The sequence below is a fragment of the Poecilia reticulata genome, chromosome 9, assembly GCF_904066995.2.
Source record: "Poecilia reticulata chromosome 9, P_reticulata-male-v2, whole genome shotgun sequence".
NCBI lineage: Eukaryota > Metazoa > Chordata > Actinopteri > Cyprinodontiformes > Poeciliidae > Poecilia > Poecilia reticulata.
In genome coordinates this window covers 25,828,361-25,850,476 of record NC_088838.1, presented here as the reverse complement: position 1 = coordinate 25,850,476, position 22,116 = coordinate 25,828,361, and the positions used below count along the sequence as shown (strand labels likewise).

The 22,116-nt window shown below is 38.3% G+C and overlaps 1 protein-coding gene across 1 annotated transcript; it reads right to left on the bottom strand.

Annotated features, from left to right (window-relative positions):
• Positions 1 to 4,184: 4,184 nt before the first annotated feature.
• On the bottom strand, positions 4,185 to 15,089 carry fgf10b (fibroblast growth factor 10b). Its single transcript, XM_008418103.3, has 3 exons — positions 13,978 to 15,089; positions 5,930 to 6,033; positions 4,185 to 4,974 (listed from the first exon to the last, which is right to left on the bottom strand). The coding sequence occupies exons 1-3, from the start codon at positions 14,435 to 14,437 to the stop codon at positions 4,783 to 4,785; spliced, it is 756 nt and encodes a 251-aa protein (XP_008416325.1). The 5' UTR covers positions 14,438 to 15,089; the 3' UTR covers positions 4,185 to 4,782.
• Positions 15,090 to 22,116: the final 7,027 nt, after the last annotated feature.

Genomic DNA, 22,116 nt, shown 5'->3' with positions numbered 1-22,116 from the left:
AAAAAGTTGTACGTTTCTGTTTTAATTTTTTGGTCTGCATATTAGACCTATTTAGACTGCAATTATCAAGATTATTTTCCTACTAAAAAAAAGATCATTTAGAAAGGAATGAAGAGAATGTGGCCATTGAAAAAAAAATCTGACTTTTTTTCCCTCAAAAATCTGAGATTAAATTTAGAATTAGATCATTTCAAAATGTTTCAAAATTTTCACTACGATAACATTGATTCTATAAGTTCTACTAAGACATCCAAAATATTATTTGCCCTACTGCTAATATACTGGTGGATATACAAAGCAAATACGTCACATTTATAGGTAAACTGACTTAGCTTTTCCTAAGAAATAATAACATTAAAGATATCTTTAATATTTCTTGTTACTAGGACAGCTGGTAGTTAGAATGTTCATCTTGACTGAAAGAAATAATTTTACCTCATCTACATGAAATGTCGTCCTGTTTTCCTATTTTATGATAAGTTGGATTGCCATAGACGACCTACAGAAACTTTTATCAATTAAAAAGATACAATACACGTTTATCCCACCAGCTTTCATTTGACTCGTCTCAGAAGTAAAAACTTTTCCAGATGGACATCTTAAAAGAACATAGACCAAATTGAATATTGTTTTTTTTTTCATTTCACTTTAAATAAGTAGTTATTTTTATCTGTAGATCCAGCTGATGATTGTTTTTAACTTATACAAATTAGATTTAACAACAAACAAATAAAATAAAAATGTGACGCAATAGACGACTTGTGTTTTTCATCAAACTAAAAAAGGGATTCATTTGAAAATGTCATTTATAAGTATTTTCAGTCTTCTTTTGAATTTTCAAAATGATAGAAAGCTTCCTTTTATGTTTACAGTTGATATTTTCTACTTTTTTCATTGTCTTAGTAAGAAAATACCCAATTTTAAAACGTTCATGCACAGTTCTTTAAAAGAAGGCAAAAACAAAAACAAAAAGAAACAAACAAGACAAATTTTCTCAATAAATATCAAAGGCATGACCAATCTGTCCTCCTTTTCCGTGGAGTTAGTTGTTGTTGGCTTGCGACTTCAGCAGTTTCCAAAATAGACTTTTGTGATGATAAAACTCATCTCAGCTTTTTAAACTGCCAAAAGTTTGAGATCAGTAACACATTTTTTCCACCACAGAATAAGTAGATTATGGAATTAAGCACCTCTCATCAGAGCTCTCTCAGTAGCAGCCTTCTCCAAACATGTGTTGCACCAGACATCCCAACGTAAGCATTCATTAGTTGTTTTTGGCCTCCAGGCATTTTCCACTTGTTTCCCAAACCTGGATCGCATTATGCCACAGAGAATTCCTGAGCCACAAATTCAGAGACCCACTCTGATAAAAGATTATTCCAGTATTGTTGCTGTTTTCTCCCCATTCAAGATTCCTGGAGAGAGTTCAAACATTCACAGGTCTTGAGAATGTGAAGATGACGAATGACTGGGATTTGTGTGTGGATGAGGTTCTCCCTGGATGAGTACTCGCTTCATCATTAACTGCTTTTTTTGTATTGGTTCGACATGCAGTTTTTAAAGAGATGATATAATTTATTAAGGGAAAAAAGTTATGCAGATCAAATTTGCCCAGTGTGAAAAAAAAACAACAACCGTGATTCTTGTCAAATCATGGAGCAATGAACCTCATTGCTCCAGTCCACACCCAGGTCTGATTATAGTCAGACTGGTAGAAACAATAAATTACCTAAACAGAACTGCTATGGCAACTTGAAGTAAGCTAAGAAAACCAAAAAGGCAACAAACAGTATCACACTATCTGCAAATAGAGAAAAGATTAAAAAGAGGTCAAACTCCCAAAATTACTCCACTGGAGAACTGCTGACTCACCTGAAGGTCAGACAGAACAATCACATGACCGTTCATCACCCATAGTTTCATTTTATATGTGTTTTATCTTTAATAAAAAATCTTAAATTGCCCATATTGTAATTCTCAGATGGTTGAACTCACCTTCATTTAGCTTCCAGAAAAAATAATGGATGGTTCTGGTTTTTTCACGGAAATAAATATTTTAAAAAGACTTAAAAATATTAATCAGTAATAACCTCCTTCTATTTTGTCATGGGTCGACCACAAATGTTAATGTATTTCACTGGGATTTTAAGGGGTAGACTCATAAGTAGTGCATTACTGTGAAGCAGATGAAAAACTAGACTGCAAATGAAAATTCCCCCCCCCAAAAAAAATGTTTGCATGCCAGTACCTTTTACTGGTATTACAGCTGCAAGTCTTTTGGGGTGAGTCAGTCAGCTTTGCACATCAACAGACTAGAACATCAGTTCATTTTTCAGGGAAATTCCTCATGCTCAGTCACATTTAATGGAGAGTAGCAGTAAACATCAATTTTCAAGTCTTCCTTCAGAATCCAATTTTACTTTACATCCTGACTTTGCGACACATGAGCTGTGGTTTGATCTATTCTGACTGAATGTTTAGGATTAGAGTCCTACTGGAAGGTGAGCCTCCACCCCAGGCTCAAGCAGGTTTTCTTCCTGGATTGTTCTGTCTTCCATTATTCCATCAACAGTTTTGCTGTATTTTCTGAAACAGACAAACAAACAAAAATGTCTTCACAGCATTAGGCTCCTTTACCATGTTTTAGAATAGAGATTGTGTGTTAAGGGTGATGTATGGTTACTACTTTCCTGTCACATAGTACTTTAAACCAAAAGGTTGGTCTCATCTGTCCAGAGCTTCTTCTGCAGGTTTGCTGTGTCTTGTGTTAAACAGAAAATTGGATCTCTAAGGATTTTTTTCTCCACTACATTTTTTTTCTGCCACTATTCCATATTGATCAGATTTGTTAAATACTTTAATGTTTAGTCAGTAGATTTTCCTCACTGAGCTGTGGCTCTCTCATTCCGTCTCTTGGCTGCTTTTCCAATTAATACTCTAATTTTTGGATTTTTCAGTTTATTTAGCTTAACCTCTCTTGATTTAGTTGTCCTGTCTTGGTGCCTTAATATTAGCATTTATAGATTTTAGACAAACTCTGCTTTAAACGTCTACGTAACTTCATCCTCATTCCTACTGTTGGTGTCCTTGGTGTTGGTTTTCCTCAAAGAAACCAGATCCAAGGTGATTTTAATTCAAGGGTATCAAAAATAAAGAGGATTGACTACAATCCACTTTAAAGTTATTAACTACATTTCAAAGTTATTAACTATGTTTTGTCAGTCTATAACTTCAAAATCCCAGTAAAATATTTGAAAGTGTTTTTTTTTTAAATGAGGACTGTTAATATCAGAGGTGGAAGTTGGAAGCTTAGAAATTTAGCTTTACCATCAAACACGTACTGTATCTTTGTGTTCTCCAAAGATTAAGAGAATAAATTCAGATTGGTGTTTTCTTTCATGTTGTTGTTCTAGTCAGGAACCAACAAAAAGTTTCAGAAGGAAGATGTTGGTTCTGTCTTTCCTTCTTCCATGTCTTTGTCTTCCTCTTCCACTCCTCCTCTGTTTTTTCTAACTGTCTGTGCAGAGATAGATGCTCGAAAAGGCAGGATAAGAGAACATAAGGCCCGGAAGCCTGTGGTGTTAATGTTCCCCGCACAGTCTTTTCATCTGCCATCAAGACAGCTGTCATTGATTAGTGTGTTTGTAAATGATTGCTGAGGGAAGTGGGCGGTCAGACGCAGGTCATATCTTTTTTTTTTTTTCCCCCTCACACGCACTCAGATCCTCCTCCTTGAATCTCCTTTGCATAGAGGATCTGGATAAGCGTGACAAAGCTGATTTTATTTTTATTTTATTATTATAAAATGTAGTTGATTTCTATCTGTTCCACAATCAGAAATTGTTACTGCAGGAATGGGATGACATTAGGAAATTATGTGAATATCTACAGGTCACACCGGGGAAGTTGACTCCCCGCAATTTTGTTGTGGTTTGTTTCCCTGTTTGTTTGGGAACTAATCATTAGCAGAATGGTTCCCACATGGAGGATCTGTCCGAGCATTAATGACTGCTATTTGTCCCTCCCTACCTCAGACTAAGCCAGATAAGAATGAGACCTACTCTGACCTGATCGCTTGCCAGCGTTTCTCAGGACATGTGCTGATACTTTGCTTTTTTTTTTTTTTGTTTTTCTGCAGTTTCCTGTGCCCTTTGTGTGAGAAGGAACAAACATCCACACTGCTGCAGAGAAGAATCGTAGTTTTATTTTCACATGATAGAGAGATCCTATAAAAAGTAGAACGCAGAGGATTGCTGGTGTTCCTTCCAGTTAAATATCTCACAAAAATAAATAAATCAATAAAATTCAGCCAAAAACTCAGTGGTTAAGTATCAAACAATTATTTTAAATGTGCTTTAATTCTTAATATTTCATGCTGTCATGATAATCTGATTTTTACCTTTGCCATTTTCTGCCAGACCTTGCTCCCTGCCTCTCTGGAGAAGTTGGATTATAAATACCACATTTCGATACATCTAGCTTGGATAGTATCTTCTCTGTTGTCCACAGACTTCAGCTTCAAACTGTTTGGCACAGTAAAAAAATAAAGATGACCCCTGCTTTTGGTGCCACTCAAAACTCAGATTAACATCTCTCACCTAAAGGAAATAAGCAATCTCAACCAAATCAGAGTTCACTTTGTTTAACAGTGTTAGTGCCTTTTTCTTTTCCCAAATGAGAGATTTTTCAACGCATGTCTTTAATTCATGGCTGTCTGGTATTTAAAACCTCTCATGTCCAGTGCTCTGTGTATCTGTTTCCACTCCAGGTGGGCTCCTTGGTTCACACCATCATTGGAAGGAAGTGGGTTGCTGTTTTCTTCCTCCGGGTTTTCATTCCCCTCAGCGGCTTCCCGTGGACGTTTAGCCCCACGAACATCTGCCGCTTCTTGTTCTTCCACTCAGCCGAAGCGTAGGTGTTGTAGCCGTTCTCCTCGATGCGCTCCTTTAGCTTGCAGTCGACACCAAACTCTCTCTGCAAAATCAGAAGCATGTTTGTGTCAGACGAGGTGAAAGATGGGTCATTTTCCAGCGCAGATCAATTTTCGTTGTAAAACACACCTCCTTAAGCTCTAAAGTGCATTCCTGTGAGATTATTGTGTGTAGAAAAGTAGAACTCTTTACCACACATTTTTACTTATTTTAGCAATTTAGAACAATCCAAGCAGAAAATGCACCTAATCATGATGCACGGTACAAACGATGGACATTTTCACAAACACTATTAAGTTTATTATGTTGGCCAAACACGTAAATAACGTAAAATCTACATTATCAACTCCTCGGTAAAGTAAGTTGTCCTCAAATAGCTAAATTATGTCATCACCAAATTTGTATAACCAGCTAAGGAAGATTTAGGTTTAAAGGAATATTTTATTTTCACCAGCATGCCATTTGGGTTGTTTCTGTGTGACAGTGGAATTATCTACAAAATCTCTCATTATAACATGGACATTGATCATCTAAGAAACCAGGAGCAAACTCAAGTTTCATGAGTGATAAGATTTCTAACATTCTATGATTATTTGTATTTGTCTGAATTGTTTTAAATGGCTAAAAGCAGCTGAGATAAAGGTGAGATGACGGATAACACCATGTTGTGAATCATTTCATTTCCTACAATCTGGCAATGTTCTACTGGAGGTAGGAGAACTATTGTTGACAATACCTTCACAGGATCTCACTTCAAAACATCCAAACCATCCCTTTGATGGATGCTGCATGCTTTGCCCTATTCTGCATTTTGTCTTTGGACAAGCTGTGTGATTGCATAGCTCTCCTGCAGGTCTGCATGTGTCCACAGGCCTGATTGTGGATTTGATCCAACTGGCATGGAGGTAAAGATCAGGTTGCCCGTGATAAAAACCGAACAATCTAACACTATCTGTCTCTGTGGAGCATTCAGATTGACCTCTGACTTGGATACTGACCGCTCCGTACAGCTCTCCTTTCCTGCTGATGGCCAGATAGTAGTTGCTGTTCAGCCCTTTAATGGCCACCACTCCCACTTCCACTGATGTGATTTCCAAAATACCTAAGAAATACAAAAAAAGGTTACATCATTATATGGTGATTATCAAAATAAACAAACAATCCCCTTGCATGCACCATGACTTCATAAAGGATCTCTGGATTGCTGGAACATTTACAAGATGACGTCAAATTCAGATCTGCACATCCCATATACTTATTTATTTTTCACACACTTCTTTAGTGCCTTGCTGACGTTTGAAAGAAAAAATACAGAGAAATCCATTGTAAGTTATCTCAATTGCAAGCATTTGAATGACTTGAATGTGATTTGAGGTTTTGCAGCATCTAGATCATCTTTAAAAAATTTCAAGCTTCGTCATTTGTACTCTGGGACTTTAACACAGCTGGTTTTCAGACTTTACTAGCAAACAACCATTAAGTAATTAAATATGTGAGGAAATGAACATGTAGAATTTTTGCCAATAACACAAATATGTTTAATAATGAAAACAATTTTATTTTATACATTATTTATTAATAAATTTTGATGATTTTTTTCCCCCACCCCAACCTAAAACTGACAGATTAATTTTTTTTCCATTTAATTGTGTAAGCCTTTGGACATCCATAAACTAGTGAGGTGACAATGAATTTCATTAATTGCATAGCAACAATGTTTTTTGTGACCCTCATATAAGTCACTTCTACGGTGACTTCCCATTATTTCTTTAAATGGATAAACAAAATAAAATCATGACATAAAGTTATACATTTTCTATAAACTGCGTTAGAGTAATATAATGCAAAAAAACCCCAAACTAGATTGTGACAGCTGTAAGAAGATTGTGCAGATAAGATTATTTTGTGTTCTGCTTGTGTCCAGTGTGCCATCATTTCAACAACAAGTTTTAATTAGTTCTGAAAATAAGGAAAAATTCTAAAATAATAATCAAAAATAAAATAGGAAATTTTCTATTTGAAAACTTGGGAGCAGATTAAAAAATCTTCTTATTGCTGAAAAACATGATTTCAGAAACAGAGTGTTTTAGACTTATATTCTGTATAACAATTCAGTGTTGGCAGCACCCTGTTGTCCTCTGGGCCCAGTGCAGCAGTGTTTATTCACACCTGGGATTGACTCTGACTCATTTTTTATGCTGCCTGTGTTTATCCACCGTACATCTCTATTCATTTATTCATATCTTTTTTTGTAAATAAGTACTATTAAGGTTTTGGAGTACCACGTCAGGCAGCCCCGATACCAGCAGTGTTTCTTGTTTCAGGACCGTGGATCTGAATGACTAGCGACCTTCAAAGTGCAGTACATTTACATGTGGGTATATGTGGGAGTTCTTTAAAGGTTACAATTATTCCTGAGCACATTTATCATTTTGGTGATATTATAAAGGTAGTTTACAGCCTACACCTGCGTAACAGATTCCAGCTGCACAGGTCATTTTGTTGGAAAATTAATAGGTGGATTCCACAAAGAATCTCTGGCTGTTTATGCTCTGTTTGGTATTTAGGCTACACAAATAATTTGGGTTTCTCATAGGCTGGCAGAGGGGTTAATTTATACCTGGGGTAACAAGCGTGTGTTTTTCCTGCAGACAGCCACGATTATTTGTGTGGTCTCAGTATCAGAGGTCAGAGAGATATAACTTCCTAATGTGTCCTCTGACCACAGAGCCCACTTGTCTCGTGTTTTGCTGCTGGTGTGTGTTTGTGAGAGAGTCCTGCTGGTTCCCATGACATGTTTGATTTCTTGCCGCCCTCCCTGACTTCCTTTCCCCACTTCCTGTGAACTGTCGTTATTTTATCTCGATAAGCATCCATGTGTAGGCACACGCAGACACACACACGCACACACACGCACACACACACACACACAGACGGAGACCGGCGTGGGGGCGTGAACTCCGGAGAGTCAATGACATCCTTTGATCAGATCAGCAGTCCCGTCTGTGTCTGATGACTGTTTGTGTGGCGCTCTGGTCCACTGTCGCTCCCACTCTCCTCTGCCTGAGGTCTCCAGCCGTGTACATGAGTGGACAGTGGAGAATCCAGGTGTGCCACCACCCCCTCCAAAAGAACAAATACCCCTCTTAAATATACAGCAACTTCCCTCCTTGTCCGTGAGGTCTTGGCTGTATCAGTTTCTAGTTCAAACGGTGGCACCTCGGGGCTGTGAGGTCTGAAGCCGCAAGGCGGTGGTGGGGACTGTGACACACCGGCCATTGAAGATCTGAGTGGAGCTGGTTTTCTGTAAGGGATCGGATGTCAGGTATGGAGTGAGGATGTAAGACAATCTATGGCAGTCTCTGGCTGCTCTGTAAACATGGGAGGGATGAAAGGAAGGAGAACAGAGGAGGACAGAGGAGCCATGACAGTGAGACTGGGGGTGGAGTGAGGATTAGAAAGGCTGTAATGATCACTGATCAAAGTCAGCCACCGGAGGCAGGGGCGAGACAGGTTGTATATACACACACGCACGCGTGCTAATGTGCACACACGCATGCATGCACACACACACACACACACACACACACACACACTCAGCATGCACAGGCATAAGAAAATGTAACAGGTGAATGTGCTTTTCTACAAATGTTGGAGGAAAATAACCAATAAGTACCATTTTTAAGAGGTTATCTAGACGGAAATTTATATATTGTGGCTTTTGTTTTCCCTTTGAATATTGTATGCATTTCCTGTTTGGAATTACAGCACCTAATTACATGCTGGTTGTGAAACAGATTAAGCCAGTAGGAACTGAAGGTGGGCTTTTTTTCCACAGTGGTATGCCAAAAACAAAATTGTTGCACTTAGCAGCTTGTAGCATTTTGTTGTTGTTTTTTTTTCACCCAAAGGTTGATTTCACACTGCTTCTTATCTTGCCAAGTATGTAAAACTCAACTTTAGGGTGGAAAATGTACAATTTGCAGCTGTGTCAGAAAAAAAAATACTTAGGTTGCCATGATACCCTCAGCCAGGAAAGAAAGTTAAACATAAAAAAAAAAAAAAATAAAAATAAAAAAAAAAAAAAAAATAAAATATATATATATATATATATATATATATATATATATATATATATATATATATATATATATATATATATATATATATATATATATATATATATAATGATGCCAATGATGCCAACATTTATAAATAATTTCTTTTCTGACTTAATGATCACCTTAACCGCTCAGAGTGAAGGTTCTATACTCCGTCTATTAATCGAGCCAAATCGTCATTATTAGTTGAAAGACTAATAATGTATTCAGACTCCCATCAGTTGGAGCATCTCAAAGTATTCGTCATGCTGAGGTGAGTCAATCTACATCAGTGCAAATAGAACGTTTGCATAGCACAAAATGATATTAGGTAAACAGAAAATGTCCTGCACTTGTACTTTGCTTTATCCAGCCCAGAGGATTCTAAAGTGCTCTACACTACATTCATTCACACATTCACAAGTATTATAACTACTAAGTTGTTACACTGCAGCCAAAGATGCTCTGGGGCAGTCTGACAGAAGCGAGACTGCGATGCAGTTGAGACACTCTGACCACCAACAGCAGGCAGGGTAGTGAAGTAGCTTGTCCAAGGAGGACACAATGACTAAGACAGATAAAGCCAGACTGCAACCCACCAATTACAGGATGAATTCTTGTATTATAGGTTAATTGCTGTGAAATTTGAGTGAGCATTTGTGTAAATTTTCTAGCAGTGGTGCATATCAAAGGTAATTACAGTATATCTAAGTTGTAACCATACCATACATTTTTTTTACAGGTTTTACATGCTCTTGACCATCTATATTTGTTGTACTGTTAAAGAAATGTGAGACAACATCTTTGAGTAATGCAGGGGAAAACAGCCCTTCCTGCAGTCACAGGATAATATTTGGAGAATATTAAAAGATACAAACATTTCTCATGTTTCTTTTCAATTGATCTTTCGCTTCTTTATCTTAAACATGAAAATAAATTCAAAATGTAATTTTTTTGCTCATCTGAATTTGACCTAAAAATAGCAAAATCTTCCATTTCAACAACTATTTTTTCCCTGACCTGATTCTGATGAGAAAAAAAACATTTAACAAAACCTGCGCAGACCGAGCAAACGGTTGATAATGGCCTAACTTGAGACCCCATATGAAAAGTTTTATGTGTCCTTTTTCAGACACCCAGAAGACCACTGTCTTTATTTGCTTTGATTAAAAAAAATCAATGTGCATCCATGACATTTAACTAGAAAACAACATACACACAAGCACACACACCCATTCACACTTCATGAGCTACGTCACAAAGTGCTCTGAACACATGGCCTACATCCCATGCATACACTAACACTCAATCTTGACAGGCTCCCCCTCTCACACCATCAAGGATAATGAGCTAAACTGTTTCACCACCAGGCGATAGACTGGCTCTTATTTGGCAATCTTTCACTCATCACTTAAACTTACTAGTAGCCTATAAATATAAAAGAAGTCAGCTGTGAATCATAGATATTTTAATTACACACTCAGACAGTGGAGATAGCTACTTAGCTGACTTTAGGACTTTATCTCCCTCCCATTCTCAGTGCCTCTGTAACCTCTGCACAGGCCCCTGGCGGGCTGGAAAGCCATGTGGGACAGTTTTACACTGGCATCCCCATAAATCTGTGGGAGGCTGGATACTGGCTCTGTAGCACAGAGAGAGCCGGGTCTCTGCAGAGTCAACTGCAACACTTGAAACCAAATATCCACACATCCAACGCACCATTTAAAATAGACCAAATATACCAAATGTATCATTTTGTGAGCAGAATAGGTAGGAAAATCCTGCTTGTCACTTCAAGAGACCATGAGGGGTCCTCTACAAAAGACGCCATTTCTGGGATCATGCCTAGCCCAAGGGACCAGAAAAAGAAGACTGAAGCTGCTGTTGTGTAGTATTCTTTACCATGTGAACCTGATAGTTCACATGGTAAATAATCCACACACAGTGTCCCTAGACCCCCTTAGGACACAGATTGTTCATGGCACCACCATTGATACAGAAGATGCACACCTTTGATGTGGCTACAATGACGTTCAGTCAGCTTATTCATGAACTTGTACCTCTAGAGGATCTCCCTTTCACCTCCCACCCTGGTGCTCAGCACCGCGAAGACTAAATGACTTTTCAAAAAAAAGACTTTACTGATTTACTGAATCTTTATTGTGATTAAGTAAAAACAAAGACAAAGAAGCAATTCACCCTCCAAACAAACATAAGGTAAATTCCCAAAAAACTGCGTCAGACTTCCTTGCACCACTCCAGTTTTATGACTTAAAAGAAACTGCTAACAAAGGTAGCAGTAAAGGCATCACTTCAATAAAGTTTCTTCTGTCATGACCTTGTCCAAACAAACATCTCCCCTGACATTCTGCTTCCCCCATGCTATTTCCCTTTAGTCACTTTGATTGAATGTGTGGTCAGGCTCTTCCAAGAGGAGAAGTAAATACGCTGACTGTGCGATTGGAAGACTGGGAGCATGAAGAACACGTTTGAACCTGTGCATGTGTCATGTAAAGTGTTTTGCAGATGACAAGCTGTCGAATCCGCAGCTTATTAAAACAACATTTTAATATTGCCGAGTTATGTTTGAGTGTAAAATAATTAACACGTTTTCTAATTCAAAACTACGATTTCTATGCTATCCATCATTGCTCTTTAGGTTTCAGAGTTTGATTTAGCATTTTGTACAAATATTTAGGAATCTGAATAGATAATTCTAAATATTTTAAGCTTCATTTTAAAAAGTTGGCAGAAAGGTAAAGTTCTATGAAAGGCAATTTTTAGTGTCTTCTGAGGATAAGAAAGCTAATTTAGTGAGCCATCAAGTCCTGTCTTTCAAATATTTATGCTTTTTATGGTGCATTTTAATGGCTTTAATGGTAATGTGTATTGGGATCAGGAGTGTGAAATTCACAGAGTTCCTCTTTATCTGGACAGGGCTGACTATTTTTTGCTACAATGTCATAAATTACCATTTTTTCCAGTGTTCAAGATCAAATGTCCATCTGGAAATGAAATGTCAGTGAGCTACAAGTAAATAGTCAGATAAATATTAGCTGAATTATTCTGAAAATATATCATTGCATCAGTTTCACTTTCAGTTTCAAGCATTTGGCATCCCATGATGAGTGAATCTTCAATCCAACCCACTTGCATAGTGTAACAAGAGATTGAGAGTAGCTATATTTAAGAAATATTTGAGTCACAATTGTGTAAATACTGTCAGAGCTGTCCTAAACATTATGTCCCAAAAGAATCCAAGCCAGCCTAATAATTTGCTACTGAATTGCAAAGAAGATAACAATAATGTGACGGAGGGACAGAAGTGTATGTAAAGATTTGTGTCTGCAAGTTTCTTGACTATGGCAGCGTACTTTACATGATACCTTCATCACAAACTCTCGTCATAGTCCTGTCATCATTGATATGTCAGATTCAAACATTTTTGGTCTTCACTGTAATTCCTGTTTGCCATTGGTTCGCTGCATCGGCTGGTTGATTACACCATTGGCATAGTCAAATTTTCAAAGCCACTCTTGACATCTTATCTACCAAAAACTCATCAGATTTGTTCAAGTAACCAGTTTAAAAAAACTGCATGTCAGTTTTTCCCTTTTTCTTTGCCCATTTTCTTACTTTTGTATGCATTGATTGACATTTCATCAATTACTTCTACCACTATGTACCTGTAAAAGAAAGATTGTAGTACTCATATATTTAAGCTATGACAAATCAGTTTATTTTTCATTGTAGATAAAGAATTTTCAATATTTTCTAATCAAAATTGTGGCACAATTAAGTATTAATTGCTATTTATTTTGTTTCTGAGACCTATTTGGGATCCCTGATACTTGATTAGGCCAAAATAACACTAAGTGATCTCCTGTTATTATTCATTGAAGTCATAAAACTGCATTTTCTTGCTGTGGACTATTAGAGAAAATTATGTTACTACATCTGTTTTCAAAGAAATATCCAAACATCTTGTTTGTATGTACAAACTGACCGCTAAGGTGTCATATGTTTGCAGAAATGTCCATTGACATACAGATGATATACAGCACCAAAATAAATAAATACCAAAAAATATATTATTTTTTTGGCTTGGCTGTATCTTATGATGTTTTAATTTGCTATGTGCTTGGCCAGGAACCTTCTTGTTAATAAAATTATAAATCTAAAGTTTCTCCTGGTGAAATAACTCACAAATTGAAAGACATAAATGAAAAAATTGAGAGCATGCATCATTATCTTCTACTTTATGATCACACACCCATGGGGAACATGTGGGTGCCTGTTAGGCGCACACACACGAAGCTCGATGGGAATGCTGGGTTACAAATGAGAATGCTGCCTTACTGACAGATCCAGTGAAACAAACAACGTGTAATCACTTCTAAAGACACGTTTCTTAGAGTGGAAAAAGTCAAACAATTGTCCCAAATGTGACTGAGAATGTGCAATTTACTCCAACCTGCGCTCGCAGAAGAGCAATGTGAGTGGGAGACAACAGAAAGAGAAAAAGAAAAGGAGCCTAAAATATCAATGAGCCTGACATTCATGTGCCCCCCTTTGCACCAGCCCTGTTCCTCTGTGGCTCTTATCAACACTGTTTACCCTGGGCTGTGAAGACCGCTTCATAATGGCCCAGTTATCTGCTCCTGCTCCTTTTTAAGCCGACTGAGAGCTACCATCATTGTGCTGAGTGTTTGGACAGGAGAGATATCAGTGAGATGTCTGGTTTAAAACAAAAGGACAACTCAAATTGAAAATTCTTCTGTCAAACCAGCAGCCTGGGAAAAAATGTTTTATTTATCATAGCCATGGAGTTTCATATCTTTAAACCTTAGCCCTGAATTAATAGTATGTAGATGATGAGGTCCCCATCTTCACAATTGGTTCCCCTCCTCTGATTTTATCTTTACATGTTAAGAGGTTTTACTCACTGAGTGGGTCGTCCTTGCTCTTGGTCCCATTGACTTGTCCATTCCTATCGATCCTCAGGAAAAACTTCTGGAAAGAGAACAACTTTCTCCTACGTATGTCCCCTTGAAGGTGATTGTAGCTGCGCACATGCCTCCCCTGCGGTCCTCCAGCCTGTCCAAGCGGGCCCCTGGTGGCTCTAGGTCTAGAGATTAATTTGCTCTCTGAAATGTTCAGTTGAACCCCAGATGTTTCCAGGTCGGGGGACCTCAGTCTGTCTCTGCGGTTCTGACGGCACGCAACCTCAGGAAAGCACAGGGAGAAAGCCAGGAGAGCAACCAACACAGAGAAAGTCAGGGAGGAAAGCAGTCCTGATGACCTTGATCGGAAGCTGGTCCTGGAGCCAGAGTAAGTCCCCAAGCTGGCCCAGGAGCAAAACGAGGCAAATGCAGCCTTACTCCCTCCAACAGCCCATCTGATCATGGTAGTGTGCTGTGAGGAGGACTAGAGGCAGCCTTAGAGCCTGGGACATGCTGCTGGGGGTGAGGAGAGACTACGAGGGCAGGGAGGAGAGCCCTCCACACTCCAGACTGGAGGTGATCGCACTGCAGTGTCTAAACTTTTCACCACCTGCATAAAGTTGTAGGATATCCAGCTGAATTAAATTTGAATGAGGAAAACCTGAGAAACACACCCAAGTCTGTGTGTTAATATTGGATATTTCCAAACTAATTATTGAAAAAAAAAAAAACTCCAAAAAAACAGTCATAGATTTCAGAAACAAACCAGGGTTACTCTTGTGATCAGCAGTTCTTTCGGGTTTGACTGTGATGTTTAAATTGATATCCTGAGTTGCTCCATTGAATTTCCAGGCAGTTCATAGTTGTAAAAGAGGAGAGAAAAACCTTAATATCCTAGTAAAATGCTTGCCAAACCTTATAAAAATGTCCCCCCAAAATAAAAATGGGTTCTCTTACATCATCCTATTTGAAGTAGATGAATCTTGATTTGTCCTCAGGATATTTGTTCAGCAAACACTGGACTCAGGACCTAAACATCCAGCCTCATGTCAGACAATCCATCTGTTCTCTTCGGTTGTCCTGCTCCTTTTGTTTTTTTCCTCTCATCTCACTTCCTCTCCTCTTCCCAATGACTCCACCTTCATGCAAAAAACGTCTGGGGAGGTCCTAGGGTTGATCCCGGTTGTTCTTGCCCTTTCCTTGATTTGACAAATTCATTACCTGCAGAGTGACACCAAAATAAATAATAGTGTGCTCTGTGAAGGTTGCTCAATTCATCCTTCTGAAATTCAACTTCCCTCTAACATATGGGAGCAAGCACTGCTCTGTGTGTGTGTGTGTGTGTGTGTGCGTGTGTGTGTGTGTGTGTGTGTGTGTGTGTGTGTGTGTGTGTGTGTGTGTGGGTGCGTGTGTGTGTGTGTGTGTGTGTGTGTGTGTGTGTGTGTGTGTGTGTGTGTGTGTGTGTGTGTGTGTGTGTGTGTGTGTGTGTGCGTGCGTGTGTTTGTGTGGGAATCCCTTCCAAACAAAAGTAACATATGAGAGTAGGTGAGAGGTGATGATAGGGTTTATCTTTGTTGATGGTCCTGGGCAAAAAGAAGCAGCCTGATAGCGCTGATTCTATTCCTACTGATGCCGATTGTGATGATGATTGCTTTATTGGTTAATTTAATTAATGCTTTATACTGTGTGCTATAGCAAAAATGCCCCCTTGGCCATATTTATCTCTATGCATTTAATGTTGAAGCCTAAGATCCTGCTGCAATGCAGCTGAAATAAGTAAAGGATTGTTGTACACAGAATATTCTGACTCTTCTGTTTAGTATCAAGTTAGGCGCCGTTTTGCCTTAAGAACTTTCATTTCTTTTTACCACAGATTCAACAAGATGTTTGAGACGTTCATGTGAGATTTCAATGACAGAATCGAATGGTTGTAGCAGATTTGTCGGCCTCACATCCACAATGTGAATCTTCTGACCCACACCATCCAAAATGTGTCATAGACTGAGATCTGGTATAGACTCTGCAACAGACTGAGAATTGTGGATGCTAATAGAGTAAAAGGAATTCACTTTCATAATTAGGGAACCGGTTTGAGATCATTTGAGCTTTATCCTACTGGACCTAGCCATCAGAAAGAGGGTACACTGTGGTCATGAAGGAATGGACACGCTCAGTAGCAATAGTTTGGTTGGTTGAGGTCCAAAGGGAGCCCAGAATGAGTGCGGTGCTGTGGCATTGCACCACCAACAGCTGCGAATACCAGGTCGTATAGGTCCATTTTTTGCATGTTGTTTGAGACCTGAGTGAAATCAAATCTCATCAGATCAGGAAACATTTTTGGACTCTGCAACAATCTAATTTGTTGAGTTTGTGGAAATTGCAGCCTCAGTTTCCTGTTCTTAGCTGGCAGGAGTGGCACCCAGGGTGGTCCTCCTCCCATCTGTCTCATGGTTCAAGGTTTTTGAGTTCAAAAATGTTACTGTGCATTTCTTGGCTATTACAAGTAACAATGTGAGCAAACGTCGCTATTCTAACAAAAAGACCAAGTCTACAATTTTTTCCCTTGACTTCTGACATCCACAAAACATTTTCATCCACACGTCTGCAATTCATCGCACATTTTCTTTTCCTTAAACCATCTGCTGCAAACTTGAAGGATGGTTGTGTGTGAAAATCAGCAGGGATGTTCACAGAACTCCACACATCAAAATGAGCCTGGCACCATCCACAAGGGGGCATTAAGGGACATTATAGTTTCAAATTAATTATTTCTAAAGGAATTAAAAGAATGTTAATAGTTTTTTGGTTCAGGAAATATTCACTTAGCATTGCTTATAAACGTTGTATGTGAATATTTCAAATAAATACAATATAAAAATTATGTAAGATGCCTATTTTTTTCAGTTTCATTGGTTTAAAGATTGATGCATTTTTCCTGCTTGGGTTCATCCCTTGTATAACTGAAGGGCAAATTCACAGCTTCAAGTACAGATGGAGTTAGTGAACCTACAGGGAAGACACGTTTGTGCTTTCGTTTTTGCCTGAATCAACCATTCTGGTTCAGTAACTCTATGCTCACACTGCAATAAAAAAGTACATTTTAAAATAAATCGCATTTTTTGATAGCTGTTCTCTTTTTCGCTTTTGTACACTTTTCTTTGTTTTGTGGTGAAAGATTTATGTGGAACATCTACTTCAATTGTTTTTGTGTTTTATATCTGGCACATCTGTGGTTTTATGGTTGAGTGTGAAGGGGATAAGTATTACAAATTGAAATTGACCCATTAAGATGTGATAATCCCAACAAGTGTCCATCCTCTTCTACCTTCTCTGTAGATAAAAATCATATTAAGTTACCATTGTTGCTTCCAGTCTGGATAGCTGCTTTATCTCTACCATCTTGCAAAGGCCTCTCTTTTTCCCTTTAAGGCTTTATCACCGTGTGTTATCGCTCCTGAAATGCTGTAATGCAATGAGGCTATCCAGTTTCAATCACCAGACCTCTGCCTTCCTCTGTGACTCAGGTGTCTGAGTGGCTGTCAGCCAATGAGAATCGCTGAAAAATTTAGTCCTCAAGGGAAGACAGGCACAGGATGGACAATTTTATTGCGACCTAAACGACAATATGTTTGAAAACTAAAAGATATTAGTGGCATTTCTAAGAATCCAGCCATTAAATCTTACACCGTCAGTTTTATGTGCTTTCATTTATCATTCTTTCTAAAATACATTGCTTTCCTTAAGCCCCTGTTTTAGCACCTTGTCAACAATCTGCAGGAAAAGACTTCCTAACTCTCAGAGGGACTTTAACTGGGGACCCAAACAAAACAAATGATATCAGCACTTCCTTTGCAGCGTCCCTTCTCTCCATGATAACCTGCAGAAATCACAGAGGTGGAAATAGCTTCATTTGTATTGATTAGTGGTGTAAATTTTGCACAATTTAGAATTATTCTGTAAAGATTTTGACTCATATTTCGAGTCTATATCCCATCAGTCTGCGGAATTTTGTGATCTTTTCTTTAAAATTCCTAAAATTGTGATTTTTCTTGAATTTTGCTTACTTATCTGTGAAAATATTTTTGATTAAATATGTCACACAGTTGAAGATCCTTTAGAATTCAGTTTTAATTTTAGTGCTGTGCTCCCAAAACATATATTTGCTTTCAGCTGGTAGGACAGAAGCACACAGATTCTTTACCCGTTTGAGAGACAGAACAGTGTAAAACTGTCCAGATACACCTTCAAGTCTTTTAAGTTCTCTTCTCTTTGAGGCAGTGAGGTCCTCCGAGGATTGGAGGCTTGAAATGATGCTGACAGACACACAAGATTTGCAGGACTTCTTCAGAGGCCAGGGAGCAAATTCTTTGCAAACCTGAACATGCCTATCGTCTTTTTCTTTTTCCAAATGCAATATAAGTGAGATTTGCAGAAGCTGGTTCTGAACTCATCTCCGTCCTTGCTCACAGCTTTAGCATTTAGCATATCTTTATACATCTATCCCTCGGAATTGCGTTCCAAAGAGCAAAACAAATATACCCCTGATCCTTCCCCGCAGGCCGCTACTCTGGCAACAATCTCGCACAATTCCAAAAAACAAAAAACATGGTCACAAAAACATGGCTGTGAAATACTGGAAATGTCCACAGTTGCAGCTGAAAAATTTTTAAAAACATAAAGGAAAACTGTTTTTATTTCTATCTCCTTCTTAATTTTCTTGAAACATTATCCCTTTCTCATTAGGCCAAATTCAAATATTTGCTACCTATCCAAATGATCATCTGGTGACCAAACTGTATGTGAGACACCAAGTAGTCTGTCTAGGTAGCAAAAACACTTAAACCACTGAAAATAAGGGTAAATTGAGGATAAATTTTATTTTTACTGTGAAAATGCCACATACTCAACTAAAAATGTAAAACTGACCACCATAGCATCTTTTGTTTGTTGTTTAATTGACAAAAAATGTTTCAGTGATGTAATTAAGTGACGTGCAGACTACTATAAAAATAGAGTCAGCATTGCTACTAAATAAACAAGACTAAAAAGCACTGAAAACTGTTGAGACATGTCAATAATATTATAAGTATGAATTTGCAGTGCTTTCAGACAATCTTGAAAGCACTGCAGATTTTGTTGTGTTTCTGCTGCAATGTTAAATGGTACTTTTGGAGATTATATTTGATTTAATCCAAAAATACTGCATAATTTAGACAAGAAAAGAGTGTGTTTTGAACAGTTTTCAGTAATGAAAATCTTAATTATGTGGAGTGCATCTGTCTTCAGACTCGACATTTCAAAATGAAGTCAAAGCTAAAGCCAGGTTAGGTTATAAAACAACATTAAAATTTGGTGAAAATGTCTGAGAACTATTTAATGCATCATCTGAAAACTCTAAGTGTGATCTATCTGAAATATTCCCATCACTTGGCCGTTCACCTAAAGCGACAGGCTGAGCAAGGTGGGCAGAGAAACAGCCAAGTTGTCCCTTGTAACTCCAGATGAGCTGCAGAGACCCATAGCTTTTAGTCATGCACGCCACAAATCTGGCCTTAATGAATGAGAGGCAACAAGGGATCCATTGTTGTAAAAAAAAATCATTAGCAGTAACATTTCCAGTTTGCCCCAAAGCCATGGAGGGAATCATCAAACATGTGGACGAAAGAGCTCTGGTCAAATCAGACCAAAATGTGACTGAGGCAACATGCAAAATGATATGGAAACCTAACACTGCATATCACTCTGAAAACACAATTGAGTAAAACATGGTGGGCAGGCTGATGGAGGTAAACACTAAGCAAGCCTGGAAGAAAGCCTGTAAAAGAGTGTTGGAACAGTGACGAAATGTTCAGCTAATGCTACATGTTAAAGTCCATGTATCAAATTGATTTTGCTGTACAAGTATGGACTATAACATCTGTCACACAACATACAATTGAAATGCACTGAAGGTTGTGGTTTTAGAATGACATATAGTAATTTGACTGATTCCTGAAAGCTGAGTAATGTAGTTCACATGTTCAGTTTTAGTGACGGACAGACAGAAAGACGGACAAACAGGTAGGTAAGTGGACAGACAAACAGAAAGATAGATCCTGTATATGTGCAACATTTTGCGTCTATAACAATTGTTGCGTCAGATTTTTTTTAATTAAAACAGTTTAGTTTCAGAAAAACATCGACTGTTCATTCCGCATAATGTGTCACATCATGCTAGCAATTTAAACCTCACAGATTCACCTTACTTAGCTTTGTCATGTGTCTCTGATTTTACTTGGCCTTGTTCTGAGTATATTGGCCTCTACACTATCATTAGGCAGATGTTATGCACAGAGGAAAGCACCTCACTCTGGGATACTTAAGCTCAAATCCATATGTGGTCTATGAGGGAATCAAACGCAAAACCCGACAAACAACCAAGCTGACCTATGGGAACCATGTGTGTGTCTTTGTGAGTTCCCTGGGGCCTGTGTGTGTACTGGGTCAGAGGAGGCTTTAATAACGAAACAGCCCTGGTACAGGGATGCCAGTCTGCCCGCCTCAGGACACAAAACCTGATGGAGTCCAGATGAGAGCCACCAGACCAGCCTTGTTGCTCCAAAGTACAGCCAACTGGTGCACGGATGATGTTCCACTCTCATTTGTTTGTCGAGCCAGTCTGCGTCAATACTGGGATCTCCAAGGTAAAGCAAAATAAATGTAATAATCTTTAAAATGTTCATGGATAACTACAAAAACTGTTGCAACATGCGCTAACGCAGCAACTTGCAAACATACATCTAGCCAACACTGATAGCCTTGTTTTCCTCCTGGTCATCTAATCTAAATATTTAATGTGTTCTTGGCTGTTGCATTGTTAGTGTCTGGTAACCTAAAAGATGAGGTTGCTGCATCCTGCTTAATGGTGATCAGTCGACTCTTAGCCATGTTATCTTCCCCATCCTGAAAAGACCCTTACATCATCCCTCTCTGCAGAGTCTCAGTTTCAGGAACACAGGAATTTACTTACAGATCAAACACTGAATCAACAGTGGTGCTCAGCACAATATGAGGTGAATGTGCAAAAATATTTTGTGACCAAACTTGTTTCTTAGTCAGTGAGCACGTATAGAAACCCTGCACTGTTTGTAACCAAACCGTTTGGTTTACAAATTGTGGAAAAAAACAAAACAAAACTGATTGTCATATTTTTAGAGATAGTAAGCAAGCTGCCAAGAAAAATTTATTATCACTATAATGGTATGAATAATGTTAATAATTGTATGCTGAACAGTCTATATGTATTTAAAAATGAAAAAACAAAAACACATTTTGCGATATTTCTAAAAGTGTGCAAGTCAAAATTTTAATTTCTTATAATTTAGCTTCAATATAAATCAATACTTTGTGACCTAAAAACATTTACTAATTATTTTTAAAGCTTTTACTTGAGAAATGCATCAAGTTTTTGTTGCAAAAATATTTAAATTTTTGATACGGCTTTTTCAAAGCATCTGCAATTTGTTCTGACGCTTTGGACATTAGCTTCAGGGCCAACTACTGACTGGTTACTCATTCTTACTGTATCATTGCTTGTAGTTGGACACAACAGGCCACAAAATCTTGCTGGTGTGAAGATGTGGTCAATTTTATGGCAATGTATGTAAAGTTTCACTGTGTTGATACCTGAGCCACGTACTCATGACTTCCGTCTTGTGACGAAGTGCTCCACAATGCACCAACTTTTTGGACAAAGTTGCTGGTGGAGGTTTGAGTTTGGCATGACATACGACTGGTGGCAGCATTTAGCATCTCTTTTTCCGGATATTCCTTTTGCCAGATGGCCAAAACAGACGGAAGGAGGATTCAATGTAGAAAATAATGTTAGCCCAGTACTCTGTAGTCTAATCCTGGTATTTAATAATGAATATCCATCCATCTTTGATGTTAATCTTGGAGAGAAGTGGCGTCTTTGCTGCTCTAGGTTATGCCAGGCCACCATCCCATAGTCTCTGCTCAACTGTCAGTGGAGAAACACTCATAGTTGCCTTCTTCCATTACACAGATAGCTCTCTGCTGGTGGAAGGCTAATCATTTTTATTCAATCCTCCCAATGAGGACTGAATAGAACCTACATTTTTATAGGAACATCTGCTTCAATGC